This window comes from Misgurnus anguillicaudatus, chromosome 8 (genome assembly GCF_027580225.2).
Source record: "Misgurnus anguillicaudatus chromosome 8, ASM2758022v2, whole genome shotgun sequence".
NCBI lineage: Eukaryota > Metazoa > Chordata > Actinopteri > Cypriniformes > Cobitidae > Misgurnus > Misgurnus anguillicaudatus.
The window spans coordinates 16,942,131-16,957,899 of NC_073344.2; the positions used below are offsets into that span (position 1 = coordinate 16,942,131).

Below are 15,769 nucleotides of genomic sequence, written 5' to 3' on the forward strand. Positions count from 1 at the left end.
TATAATACAGCACTTTATTTCATAAATTTCATGTATTATTTAATTTTCTTATTTCTCTACTGCTTTTTCTAAAATGCAACAAAGCAAAACTGTAAAAAGTGCTATAGAAATAAATTTGAATTCAATTATTTAAGCCAACGAACAGGGACGGCTGTTTACAGTAGATATTTTAGCGAGTATAAATTCTTCATGATTCCCATCACTCAAGATATGTGTATTATGCCTTGAAGCATCTGCCTATGATAACATTTCTTAACCATGAAATCTCTGGTGTGTGTGTGTGTTAAGAGAAGGCATCCTTCTGGATCACTTTGTCTCTGGGGAGCTCTAAGAGAGACATAAGAGAACCAAAGAGGGAGAGATTGAGAGAGAACAGGCGTAGTGCCAGACACCCTAATGATGAGGATCTGTGTGTATTATCTGGAGATGGGGCCAGCGTGTATGCCATCCAATTCACCGCGGTAAATGCATGTATACTCTCTCACCGATATTCTCTCTCTACACCCTCTCCAACCATTCCAATAAAGCATCATTTCAGAAAAAGCAGTTTATAAGGTCAGTGTCAATCTGTTGCAAAAAATACAATCCCACAATGCCATCTCGTATCAGAAACGATACGACAAAGATGAACGTGTGCCTCGTGCTTTAGAGAGGTCAGCCGGACACACGGGTAAACGGGCGACTGGGACAAGATGAGTCAACAGATCGCTTTCACACTTCAAACGAATCTTTCACTCTATTCATTAAAGCCCTGCAACTTCCTGCCGCCACTCAGACATTAATTGTGAACGACCCCAGCACCAGCCAAAAGTGAACCATTACCCCACCAACAAACCCCCCCTACATCAAACACTCCTTCAGGCCGGTCGGATCTCACAAAAACGCCATTATCTGTCTGTGGTATCTATACTGACGATTATTTACATATTTATTACAGTTGCCAATCAAGTTACTACTTACAAGTTTGAGAGTCGTAATTACCATGCGATATTGCTCAAAAGTAAACAAATACATAGGCAGCCGATTTATTTACTCAAGAAAAGTTTTAAAGCTACAAAATGAGAAGCAAAGGATGCGCATAATCGTAACCCAATCCATTTGATTCTTTTCATGCTGCCCCAGAGCATGATGGGAAAAAACAGCCAAAAAACAGCCACAAACATTACAAAAGACAGAAATATCAAAGCTTCTCAAGTGACACATCAATGTCACACAAAGTGTGACGAACAAGATTTGAACATTTTCAAATATTTGCTTGCGGCTGCTCAGCTGGGAGGTAACTAAAAATGAGACAAAAACCAGCATGGTCTCCTGTCAATCAAACATAACTGACAGCGACCTGACATCTATGAAGCCCTAGCGTGATGGCCCCAATATGGGCCATTGTATCTTGTTTTATTCAATTTTCAGCAGGGTTTTAAAAAGACTGACTGTTCCTTTGAAGCCCACCGTCGGCTGTTGGGTTGTTAACAAACAGAGACCCTTTGCTGTTGTGGGACACACAAACACGAGGATATATACACTCGGCCCTAAACGGGGAAAAAAAGCTTTTAGTCCCGCTTTCACACAGCCTGTGCGATCAAAGAGGAGCCTTTCAGAACAGCGCCCGTGCCGTCATCAACAGCTAATGCAGAAAAACAGCCACTATGGGAAATCGTGAAAGGGGGGACAAAGTGGGCACTCATTAGGTCTACTGAAAGCATTCTCCATGCACAGCATACAAACAAAGTATGCATCCTCACTGGGTAAAGAAGTCCTACCAATGTGGTCAGTCATATAATCTGAAGGGTTGCTTTTATTTCCAAAAAAATTATTATTTTATAAAACAGATTTAATTAAAGACTAAAATATCTTCTAGGTATTTTCTTAGTTAAAGAGAAGATCAATGAGAAGTGTGTGGAACTAATAATAGGTTTAATAATTCTAGTTGTTGTTATCTCTTGATAACTCAATATCTGCGAGTATGTGTGTGCCATTGTGCAAGCATGTTTGTTGGGAAGGACACTGTGTAGAAGCCCCCTACTGGTTTAAATCTGCAAACCACCAGTGATTTGGTTACAGACAAGTCAAAGGCGATCACACAACCCACAAAAGACAAATCAATGCTGACTTCAATGTCAAAAAGTAATATGATTTACAAGAACAGTGTTTAATAGATGGATGCATGACAAGATGCATAAAAATATCTGGATAACCCAATTAAGTCACGTAGAAAATAAAGAATACAACCAAACGTATGCCTATTCAAGCTAAATGGGTGAAAATAAAAAGGGTTCATTACTTTTGAATATTAACCCCTTCAGACCTAATTTAATCAGTGCGCCTTATTTTTATTGGTTGATCAGCATTTTTATTGTGTTTAAATCACAAAACATGTGATGCCCATTCCAGTGGACGCAGGGCCTGATGGGGTTAAAAATATTTTTATAGTATATTTGATTCTTTAGTAGACTTAAAGGATTAGTCAATTTTCTTAAAAAAAAAATCCAGATAATTTACTCACCACCATGTCATCCAAAATGTTGATGTCTTTCTTTGTTCAGTCGAGAAGAAATTATGTTTTTTGAGGAAAACATTCCAGGATTTTTCTCATTTTAATGGACTTTAATGGACCCCAACACATAACAGTTTTAATGCAGTTTAAAATTGCAGTTTCAAAGGACTCTAAATGATCTCAAACGAGTCACAAGGGTCCCATCCAGCGAAACGAACGTCATTTTTGGCAAGAAAAACAAAAAGATGCACTTTTAAACCACAAATTCTCGTCTATCTACGGTGCTGTCACGCAGATGACGTATCGAAACTACGCGCAAGTGTTAACAAGTGTGGAGAAAGAGGACCGTTCCGACGTTGTTGTATGTCGAAAGAAAACTAATTAATGTCTTTGTGTCAGTTTATTGTTTAAAATGGTCCGCAAATGTTCGTTTCATATATGTAACACGTGACCTTTCGATGTCATTACACATTTACGTGAGGTCGCGCTGAAGCATCACACAGCCGGAGGAAGACGAGAATTTGTGTTTTAAAAGTGCATATTTTTTATTTTTCTTGCCAAAAATGACAATCGTTTCACTAGATAAGACCCTTATGTCTCATTTGAGATTGTTTAGAGTCCTTTGAAACTGCAATTTTAAACTCCATTAAAACTGTTAAGTGTTGGGGTCCATTAAAGTCCATTAAAATGAGATAAATCACGGAAAGTTTTATTCAAAAAACATAATTTCTTCTCGACTGAACAAAGAAAGCCATCAACATTTTGGATGCCATGGTGGTGAGTAAATTATCTGGATTTTTTATAAGAAAATGGACTAATCCTTTAACAAAATACAAACCAGCAATGAAGCCTTAAACCTTCATTGTCTTCCTTATTATCAATTAAATTTGTGATCCTGTATCACAAGTAGCACAGGTATATTTGTAGCAAAAGACAAAAATACATCGAATGAGTCACAATGATTGATTTTTCTTTTATGCCAAAAATCTTTAGGATATCAAGTATAGATCATGTTCAATTAAGATTTTTGTAAATTTCCTACCATAAATATCTCAAAACTTTATTTTTTTTGAGTTGCTAAGGACTTAATTTGGACAACTTTAAAGGCGATTTTCTCAAAATTTTGATTTTTTGCAGCCTCATATTCCAGATTTTAAGCCAATCCTAACAATACATCAACATAAAGCTTATTTATTCAGCTTTCAGATGATGTATAAATCCCAAGATTCAAAACAATTACCCTTATGACATTTGAGGGTCACATTTGTAATTAAAAAAATATAGCAAAAAGTGTTTCAGTGATGCCAAGATGTCACTAGGGTTGTACGCTTTAAAAAGGTCCTCATGTGTACCATTAAGCTACATATATGGATATATTTTATACCAATATGAGGTACTAATATGAACTCTTTAGGTGCAAATGTGTACTTTTTGGGTACTGCCCCAATGACAGCTAGAGTCCATTTTTCTGACAGCGTAGCTTGTCAGCTATAAACTTCTAAAGATGCAAAGATCAGACTTTAAATATAACTTCTGCATTTAAAAAGAAATCTGAAAACCTGTGTAAAACAACTCACAGAGACACATTATCCCCAATGACCTGATGTCTTATACATTTAAGACAACACATCTTACACTTAATTAAAGTCTTACAACATCAGGTCCACTTCAACAGCATTCATCTCCAAATACAACATGATTTAGAAAATACATCTGACAAGAGAGATGAATCCACAACTCTAACCTGAAGTATTTAAAAATCAAAATGCATCAAACCTTTGCATCAACAACACAATTTTAAATAAAAATGCTGAATAAAAGAGTCATCCTAAGAAACTGCATAAAGTGCAAAAGTGCTCTTTGACCAATTATGAAGACCAATCCACAATTTACTGCAGGCAACAAAGACAGCGGTTACCTGGCACACTTCATACAGTAGTTTGTACTGCTCCGGAGGTTTCTGTAGAGTACAAACTCTGCATCCCATGTTGGACAGATCACAACATCTAGTCTTACTCCAGACGGAGAGCAGAAACTCAGCAAGCTCTCTCCTTTTCTTTCACATGTGCACTCTCCTTTCTCTTCGTCTGTCTTTTCCCTCTTTATTATGTCAGATTCACGCGGCATGCAGCGGCAAGTGTGAGCGTCCGCCTGGAGGTCTGTCTCAGTCCAACAGCATTCATCTATCTGAATCTCCCGTCTGCCTCAGCTGCTCACACTGGGAACATGCTGCTAATTATGCACACCCCATCATGCATATTAAGCGTGGTCACATTAAATATTCATAAGGGGGGCTGTCCTATAGCACCACAGAGAGTAAATGGCTGGGGTGCATTTACAGCTGGTTAAGATGAATTACACTGATATGTAAAAACAAAGACATTATGCAAACAATAAACGACAGTCTTTGTGGTAAAATAATTATGCAAATAATAATAAAAAAAGACAGCACTCATTCAATAAATGAACCAAAGGGCTTTTTTCTTTGTTTATGTAAATCATTCATACTTAAATTGTAAAAATATTTTTTTGCAGAAGCAAGGATAACATTTTTTAGATCCATTGCACTTGACAAAGTGGTCAAATACAGTATATTTACATAAAATATTTTGTAAAGTCTAATCTCTTCTTGTAACCTCACTATTGATGCAAAATGACATGGTGCTCTTGGTCTCCTTCTCATTCATGAGTCTGCCTTTATTGCACCATAGTTGACAAAAGGACAGCCAGACCTGGCATCAAATATGCACATTACAGTGGTGCCACTCAGCCAACCAAACATAAGTGCCAATTAGAGAAACACTGACCAGTGTTCGAGCCAGCATGAGAATTATGATATCATTTCACACGCTGATACTACGCATACAAAGCATCCCAATTCGTGTGGTGTGACATTAACGAATGCAAATGTTTCTTGGGCCGCTAGTGTCATCACTAATGATATTTGAGTTGTATTCGAAAAGACTGTCTATCTTTAAAATAATATAAACCAATAAATCGATGATAAATCTATCTAGTAAGTAGTCTGGTTGCAGACGAAAAGCAATGTTACAAACAAAACACAAAACAAAACCCCATAACTTAACTGGTATATTGCATTAGCAATACAGAGTCATGGGTTCGATCCCAAGGGAACGGAAACTGACAAAAACTTTAAATTGAATTAGCTTTGGACAAAATCATCTTCCAAACGCGTAAATGCAAGTGCAAAGTAAAAAGTGGGTGGGTGATTCTCACGAAAACTTGGTTTTAAAAATGTCAAGCATGAAAATGTAGAAATTGCTAAAATTTACTTTTTTTCCCACCAGACATTGAAAAACAAAGTCTGGAGTAAATGGGAACATTAATTTAAAAACGTTTACTTAGCATTTAACACTTTTTGTAACATAATTTAAAAAATTAGTCCTAAAAAATCTCATTACGGCAACAGTCAGAAAACATCAACACTGACATATTTTCAAAATGACATGACAAACCTGAAAGAACATAATTTTTAGATTCTGCACATGCATTTAAAATCAAAGTATTATGCTTCTATTAATTAAATTAACATTTAATAAGCATCTGTTGCGGTAATGATAATCAAAATGTCGTGTAAGCATTCTGACAAGACAATATTTCAAATTAACTGTAAAAAATGATCTAACCTGGTAGCCATCTTGAAGTAACTGGTCCATGTGCTTGGTCACTCAAAATCAAACTTTATTAAAATTCTGTATGTGTGCTTAAACTGTTCTCAAAAAGTGTTGCGGAGGATGAGAACATCAGGCATGGACACATCATTTTCCTAATTTTTCTTCATTATTATTACATGAATATTCAGTAAATATTTTTTCTGTCATCTATGTGTCTCGCAAAACATCCATTTATTTTTTTTCTTAATATTTTTGTGTTAATTTGATTCAACTACAACATAACACATGTTCAAACACAGCCGGACACATTGCGGTAATGAGAATTTCAGCAGAAAATGAGATAAAATTTCCAATTATAAATTCTTATGTTGAAATCACACATTGTGCAAGGTAGAACACAGTATTGTGTTAATTTTGACGCTTTTTAATGTTACTATATTACACATTTTAAAGCTAAAATCATTAGTGCCGTGGTGTTTCAATGGTTTCGTGAGAATCACCTGGGTACTTTATTTATTGGTGAAATCACAATAAAAACTTTAATTCACTGCATTATGCCTTGAAACCCATGCCACTGATAGTTTTGTCTAAGTATTAAAGCTTACATGGCAAAAATATTGTTCGTTGAATATATTGTTAGGATTAGTCAGTCCAGAATACACTAGTAGGAGAAAATAACATGACATTCCTTTAAATGTCCATCCACATTCCATGTCTTTCTGTTTCAACAAAACCATGTTTTGCGGTCCTGAGATATCAGGAAAGCTAGAATGGCTTCCTTTGTGACATATCAGATGAGGGAAATATTATTTCAGACACTGGTTTAAGCCACCTCTGCCCACTATGAGCCACTGGGAATGTCTCGCCAGGGTATAACACAGGAAATCAGTTGGCATGGGCCATCTTTCTCTACCTGCCTCTGGCTAGCATGAGAACTGGAGCGTATTTGCACACACGTTTATGTTCAATCTGGTGGCAGAGGTGGGATTTCCTCACAGCAGATGTTTCCAGAAGATACCTATCGGATCCCAGATTCCTGACGTTTCCCTGCCCCGCAGGGTGAGGCTCCCAAAGGGTCTAATATAGACTGTATTGTCTGCTAAGTAGAATCTACTACATCATCTGATTTCTGAATGCTTGAAGGTCCTGAATTGCTGAGATCAAATAAGCTCTTGAAAAACAAAGGCACTATGTGGAGCAGAAGATGAGGGTCTGCTTTATTAAGGCACAGTGTATAATTTTGATGTCTTTCTTTTATCATCATGTTTCCAAATTTAATCCCAAGAGGAATTGTTTAGAGCTGATAGGACTCTATTTGTGTGTATGTATGGAATAGCCTATAACCTGCCTAAGCCTAAGATGATCGAAGAGATTTCAGACCTTCGACTTATCTCACCTAAAGCAAGCGGATTACTATACAGGCACGATCGACAAAATCTCATGCATTTAAAGGGATAGTTCACCTAAAAATCATTTACTCACACTCATGTTGTTACAAACATGTATATATTTCTTTGTTCTGATGAATAAAAAGATCTTATGAAGATATTTTGAGGGCTGTTTGTAATCAAAAAAGACCGTCATTATCATAATTCCTCCCACTTCAGACTCACAGCTTGTAAGTTAACTCCTGTTAGCATTGCATTGTGAGCGAATCTTTCAAACATGGTAAGGAGCGTCACATTTCCGGCTGACGTCAGAGGTATTCAGGCCAATCACAAAGTACAGATTAGCTGCAGAAATTGGTGAGTTTTGTACAAAATCTGTGCGATTCAGGAAGATAGTAAAATCTGGAGCTACAAAAATGTACGTTATGTGGAAAATAATGTGTTTTTGAACCATAAACCACGCAAACACACCAAATACGCTGGCCAATCAAGGACACATCGCTTTTCAAATCCGTGCGTTTCAGGAAGAGAGTGAAATCTGGAGCTACAAAAATGTACAGTATGTGGAAAATAATGTGTTTTTTAACCGTAAACCACACGAACACACCAAATACGCAAAATAACGTTGTTTTTAGCAATGAAATAGGTGCTCTTTAAAATATCTTCCTTTGTCTTGTCTTTTGTGACCTAAATCCTATGCATGTTGCCCACTTTGTAAAATTAATCACAATTTAGTTCATTATCTACAAATGATGTGTTGTAACAACATTCATCATGGTAACACTTTTTGTACCTTATCTCCTTCCCTGGAGAACTTATTTAGTCCTCGCATAAGGTGTACGGGCTTTATGATTAGTAAATACTGGAGAATCCACAAAAATAGATAAAAATTGGTCATTAGTGGTAGAGGGACTTCTGTATCCTAATCCCAACAAAAGAAAGAGCCCGAGACTCAGATAATGATGTTTGGTGGGGTGTCACTGCGGCCACATGGGAGGTGGAGGAAGGGCCGGTGAGGAGGTGACTTGACAGAAGGGGCTACATCATCCCCACTTTAATTAAGATGAGACAGTGAGAAAGCAATGTCCTCCCGGTCTAAGCTCTGATGCAAACATTCATATTCATCGCCTGTTCCTCCAGATGTCTCAGTGTGGCCCCACTGGACCCAGTTTAACAGTTGTCTGTGTTGCACTGCCACAACGGGGGGCTGAAAAGATCTCGGTTGCATGCAGTCTTTGTTCACCACCACACTCTTTGATTTTAGCTCTCTAAGGATGCATAAAGGCTAGGTAAGGGCAATATAAGGAAATCATTTTTTCACAAAAATAAAAACAATGTCATTAAAGACTCACCCTCATGTCGTTCCAAACTCGTAAGAACTAATAGATTCTGAGGCTCCATTGAAAATCTATGTACGGTATACTGTCCATGTCCAGAAAGGTAATAAAAACATCATCAAAGTAGTCCATGTGACATCAGTGCGTCAGTTAGAATTTGTTGAGGCATTGAAAATACATTTTGGTACAAAAATAACCAAAATTACGACTTCATTCAGCATTGTCTTCTCTTCCATGTCTGTTGTGAACGCGTGCACGAGACTGCAGTGACGCTGCTGACGTGTTATCTGGTGCGCCCCAGCTTTTTTAGTGAATGAGCTTCGTTTACAGTCTGAGGGAGAAGCATGCTTTAAGTTCGAAAAAAAACAAAATCTTCGCAAACATGTCTGAGAATAACACGTCAGCAGCAGCGTACGTCAGCAGCGTCATGCACATGGTTCACAACAGACCCGGAAGAGAAGACAATGCTGAATAAAGTCGTACTTTTTGTTATTTTTACACCAAAATGTATTTTCTAACTGACCCTAACTGATCTAACTTTGTTGATGTTTTTATTACCTTTCTTGACATGGACAGTACACCGTACATAGCTTTTCAATGGAGGGTCCGAAATCTCTTGGACAAAATCTAAAACATCTTAAAGATGAACGGAGGTCTTACAAGTTTGGAACAACATGAGGGTCAGAGACTGACACTTTTCTTCATTTTTAGGTGAACTACTATCCCTTTAAATGAAATGTTCACTTCCTATTAAAGCAACAATAGAGCACCAGGCCGCCAAAAGCACATTAAAAAATACTGTATACCACCTGCACTTAAAACTCTTCATACTGCCCCGGGATCAAAGTTCTGTTAAGGTTTAGTTGGGAGTTAATAGAGTCGTGCCCCGACATTTCTGACACATCACTGGGCTAAATGTCACGCTATCAGTCTGCCCATCCGACAGCTTAAGGAATAGCAAGAGAGAGATTTGGAGGTGCTTAGCAGACTTTTATAGAGCAGGAGAGTTTAAAGACCAGGAGACCCTTGATCCGAGAGAGAGAGAGAGAGAGAGAGAGAGAGAGAGAGAGAGAGAGATAGAGAGAGAGAGAGATTGGTTGTATTGGCAGGGCTATTTCAGCCTGATCTCACAAGAATGAAGTTAATCGTATAAAAACGTACAATTATCATTAAAAAAACAAAATCCACTCCTAACCTCGCCCCTAACGCCAACGTCATTGGGCAAAAGCAAGTCATATTCAAAAATGTACGAATGTGGTCGTACAAATTAATATAAATTAGCCAACTTGAAAAATACACATGAGTTGCCATGGGATAGCGTTGGCTATTTGGAAATTTTGGGCATTTTTGTTTCATAAGAATTAAAGAAGAGCTGACAGTAAACCCTTCTGTACAAATTTGTAAACACAAAAATCCTAGCAAGGCTTGATGGGATGTCATCAAAACATTTTGGTAGTATGGTTGTGTATTATGGACTGGAATTCATTAAGTGTGCCTTACTCGGGAAACACGAGCACCGTGCAAATCTATTTGGAGAGTTTAATGCAAAATGACAGTTTTTGTAAACAATTGTTATATGAATTATTAACAAAGAAATTCGTTCTGCTCAGGTTTCACGAGTGAGGTCCAACGGTGCTGTATACTGAAACGCTGGAAATACATCTTTCCAAATCATTTCCAGAAGACAAAACACTTGGGAAAAGATTACGAAAACACAACAAAGTCCTGAAGACAGTATGACATATTTAATAATCTACTTTTAAGCCACGTTTTCATTCACATTAAATTAAATATGGCATCTGCAGTATTTTTACGGAGGTCCACTGCGGGCCACATTCTTAAAGGGAAAACTAATTTGGGTTAAAGGGGACCTGATGTACTGTAGGTGGATCGAGGATTCTGGTTTGGGCCAATGAAAAAACTCCAAATCTATCCAGCGAAGAAGAGCAAATCCAATCTGTCACGATATCTCACAACAGCAAACCTGAGAGCATTAAACGCAGCCAATATTTCGAAAGGATTCTAGAGGGACAAAGCCACAGAAGTCCTAAAAAGGGTTGGAGGACTCGCAGAAAATGAACAACTGATAGTGAAAAGCTGTCAGGCTCCAGGTTGAGCGGATAAAAATGGATTTAGATGTAAATAAATTGGTTGAGGTGATGACAGAGGTGGGGCTTAACCCAGGTGAGTTCATTCTCTATCTATGACTGGCACATCTAATATGTCTTAAGCCCTGGCTGGACTCCAGCTAGCAGTCATCTGCCTTCTCCGTACGAAGTGGAATTAACGACCATAATGAGGGCATTAAAATCAATGCCTAACCTTTGCCACAATAAAACCTCTCACTGCAAACCTAAGCCTAATAAAATAATATTTACGGTTCATTATCTAAATGCCATGACATTCCTTTATTGAGCCAAGTCCTGATGCTTGTCACCACCGCTATTAGACTGGATATTAAAAGATTTCATATTCAGTCTGTACCTCTTGATATGGTGGGAAAAAGGTTTGGCATTTTTACAAAAGCGCAGCTGTTTCTGGTTTAGTTTTGCTGTATTTTATAGAGGCACTGTCATTAAAGGAAAACACCAATGTTTTTCAATATTTTACTATGTTCTTACCTCAACTTTGACGAATGAATACATACCTATCTTTTATCAATGCGTGCACTTAATCTTTAAGCAGCACGTCGTGAATATGTTAGCATTTAGCCTAGCCCCAGTCATTCCTTAGGATCCAAAGAGGGATGAATTTAGAAACCACCAAACACTACATGATTTCCCTATTTAAAGACTGTTACATGAGTAGGTACACGAGTAAGTATGGTGGCACAAATTAAAACGTGGCGATTTTTTCTACCCAGTCTCATGTAGATGCGTATAAATAGCACGAAGTGTAATACATACGCCAAATTCCACTTTGGCGTGCATATTATACGCCAGTCCTTCCCATTCACTTAAACGGTGTAGCTTTTTTGTCGTTTTATTTATTGGTTTCTCAATTTTCTTCGTTTTTAAACCATTTTCGCTTGGGTTTAGGGTTAGATTTTAGATTTGCTTAATGAGGTTATTTAATATACAGGTTTCTCCATGTTTTGTCCATATTTAAGCCATGGTCGCTTGGAGTTGGGGTTAGAGTTGGGGTTTGGGTGTCATTTTTATATAACAAAAAGTTGTTCTAACCCTAAACCCAAGCGAAAATTGTAAAAAAAGCAAAAAAAAATTGAGAAGCCAATAAATAAAACGACAAAAAAAGATGCACCGTTTAAGTAAATGGGAAGGACTGGCATATCATATGCACGCCAAAGTGGAATTTGGCATATGTATTTCACGATTTTTACACTTAGTGCTATTTATATGCAACTCCCCGAGACTGGGTTGGATTTTTTTAAGCGGATAAAAAATGAGAACTACAGTTGTGTTCAAAATTATTCAACCCCAACTGAAATTGATTGTTTTGGCCGGTTTGACATTGATTTTGATCATTCAGTCATCCTGCTTACAATTACATCAAAGAGGCATGTGTAGGTCAGACAAATATAACATAACATTTATAATGAAATAACCACAAATGTCTTTTCTGTGCTCACATCATTATCAGTTTTATTCAACCCCCAAGTGACATTCAATCTTAGTACTTAGTACAACATCCTTTTACAGTTAAAACAGCTTTTAAACGTGAAGCATAGCTTGACACAAGTGTCTTGCAGTGATCTACGGGTATCTTCGCCCATTCATCATGGGCAAAAGCCTCCAGTTCAGTCACATTCTTAGGCTTGCGCACTGCAACTGCTTTCTTTAAGTCCCACCAGAGGTTCTCAATCGGATTTAAGTCTGGTGACTGCGATGATCACTTCAAAATGTTCCAGCCTTTTTTCTGCAACCATGCTCTAGTGGATTTGGAGGTATGCTTGGGATCCTTGTCCTGTTGAAAGGTCCAACGGTTTGTGACGGACTGCAACACATTGTCATCCAATATCTCCTGGTACTGAAGAGAATTCATGGTACCTTGCACACGCTGAAGTTTCCCTGTACCTGCAGAAGCAAAACAGCCCCAAAGCATGATTGACCCCCCACCATGCTTCACAGTAGGCAAGGTGTTCTTTTTTTCATAGGCCTTGTTTTTCCTCCTCCAAACATAGCGTTGATCCATGGGCCCAAACAGTTCTAATTTTCCACAGAACACTATCCCAAAACTTCTGTGGTTTGTCCACATGACTTTTGGCATACTGCAGTCGACTCTTCTTATTCTTTGGAGACAGCAAGGGGGTGCGCCTGGGAGTTCTGGCATGGAGGCCTTCAGTACGCAGGGTGCGCCGTATTGTCTGAGCAGAAACTTCAGTACCCACATCTGACAAATCTTTTCTCAGTTCCGCAGCAGTCACACGGGGACTTTTTTCCACTCTATGCTTCAGATAGCGCACAGCAGTAGCAGTTAGCATCTTTTTTCTGCCACGACCAGGAAGCGTTTCAACAGTGCCCTTTGCCTTGAATTTGCGAATGATGCTTCCTATGGTGTCTCTTGGTATGTTTAACATCTTTACAATCTTCTTATAGCCATTGCCCTTCCTGTGAAGATTAATCACCTCTTCTCTTGTCTTCCTGGACCATTCTTTTGACTTCACCATGTTTGTAACCACACCAGTAAATGTTTAGAAGGAGTTGAGTATCACAGTCATTTTAAAGCTGCCTAATTGGTGCTTATTAGGCTTTATTGCTGTTCCCTGACATCCATAGGTGTTTTCAATACCTGATTGAAAACACTTCAATGAACCTCTGTTCTTCAGAGTGGTAGTTTTTTAAGGGGTTGAATAATTGTGTCAATGAAGAATTCACAAAAGAAACATTTACTACTATATTACAAAACCAATTGATGTCATTTTAGTTGCATATGGTTCTTTAAGAAGTCATTGTAGGATTTCATTCTGAATACAATTACAAATGTACATTAAATTCCCTAAAACCCTTAACAGCATTGGGGGGTTGAATACTTTTGAACACAACTGTATATTGTATGGCAGAAGAGCACTTAGTTTGCAGCACTTTGACCTCGGCTCAAACTTCCGTCAATATTACTGCGCTCGAGGTTGAAGTGCTGCAAAAAAAGTGCTCTTCCGCCATACAATATAGTTCTCATTTTTTATCCGCTTAAAACAAAAATCGCCACATTTAATTTTGTGTACAAAGATTAAGTGCAGGCATCAATTGAAAAAATATTGGTATGTATTAATTTGTCCAAGTTGAGGTAAGTAAAACTGTGGTGTTTTCCTTTAAGGCTGAAGTATAGTCCATTTTTTATGTGTAGACGAGGGTCCGCATACAATGCACATGATGTAATTTTCGTTATCAGTCATCAGTCAAGATGTAATTTTCGTGTTCATTCTGATTACAGGGCTACATTATATAACACAGACATATGCTATATATCCAAACAGGTCTTCATTTTCATACGAACAAGATTTAATTCACAATTGTAGAATAAGGTGATTCATAAAATTAAGAATGAATTTACAATTTTTTTAATGACATTTTATATGTAATACTTTTTAGTTTCCTTTTATGCATTTGGAGACGCTTTTATTCAAAGCGAATCCACTGCATAGTACGTCTCGGTACAGCTCACTTTACAGGAGTGTTTTCCACTATGTACAGTAGCTAGTACCAGGCACTTTTTTTTAGTACCACCTCGGTTGAGGTTTCAAGTGAGCTGTACCGATACTAAACGTAACATTTAAACACTGCAGATCACTGATTGTTCAGAGAAATCGTCACTAACAACATCACTGCTAGATTCAAGACTAGCTTACGCTCAAGCGTTGTTGAGCAAACCAAGTGATGTCGGCATCTGCACATTGTTGTACGAGTTCGCAAACTTCCCTTTAAGTTGTGAAAAATATCCACATGTCGTAAATCAAGAAGACTATTACAGCAATATGCCCCATTGCTCCTGTGTTGTGCATTTGTTTGTATCGAGTTTACAATTACGTCATGGCACTAAAGGCGACGCAAATATAACGATAAGTCTATAATCCCACCCACTTTGAAGTGCTATTAAACTGCAATGGAAATGCAAACCGAGCCAAAGTAAAGCAAGCTGAGACGCATCACGCCGAGCCTAGTCGTACCACAAAAGCATTATTACAATGCATTGCATAAGTACAGTACATTTTTATCATAATGCGTGTTCCCTGTGTTCGAACTCATGATCTTTTCGCACTGCGAACGCAATGCGTATAACGTATAAGCTCACTGTGCACATTTCCATTTCCAAACCTCCTTTCTCCACACACATTCGCACCAGACAATACAAACCTTGTTAGCAAGTCGATTCAAATTGGATAACAAGTCGAAATGTAATCAGATAACAATCAAAGTGCAATTTATCAAATCTCCACCTCCAGTTTGAGACTACATATCGAAGCCCAAACGTCTGGAGATTCAGGCCTTGGTCTCTAATCACGTTAGCATGCATGAAAAATTCATTTGTAACAATTGCCATTACTTAACGTTTCCATTTTACTTCCAGTCTGCAGTTTAGCCAATCTTTTATTGACTTTTTTATCAGCATGCATAGAAAAATTTCTGTCTGATTTGTGTAATGTCAAAGAATGCATTGATATTAAACTTTCCTATTAATATACTTTAATAGAAGCACTGCGGTAATGATCTGTAGCTGCGTGTGGTAAAATTAACAAGTCTCTGCTTTAAAGATGGTTTTTAAAAGCCTGGACAGCGAATGCAAATGCTAATCAATGCTGTCGTTTGGGAGCATTTGAGTGTATTTGTTTTCTTTAAGAAAGAGGAACCAGCCACAAAGAAGCAGTTTCCTCATTAGTGAACGCCGCAGTGTTCCCTTACTCCAGGTTATTAGTGTGGCTATAATTCCCTAAGAGCCGTTTTCCCCAAACATCCACAG

The 15,769-nt window shown here is 37.9% G+C and overlaps 1 protein-coding gene across 3 annotated transcripts in view; it reads right to left on the reverse strand.

Moving 5' to 3' along the window:
- The window catches only part of pdzrn3b (PDZ domain containing RING finger 3b), a 116,082-nt gene that overhangs the window by 24,089 nt on the left and 76,224 nt on the right, over positions 1 to 15,769 (reverse strand). Inside the window, exon 1 of one of the 3 annotated variants that reach the window (XM_055213073.2) lies at positions 4,413 to 4,676. The exons of the other annotated variants lie outside the window; for them this stretch is intronic. Coding sequence (XP_055069048.1) covers positions 4,413 to 4,481 — 69 coding nt within the window. The 5' untranslated portion in view covers positions 4,482 to 4,676. Of the gene's footprint in view, positions 1 to 4,412; positions 4,677 to 15,769 lie in introns of those variants that run through there. 3 annotated transcript variants of the gene reach the window in all.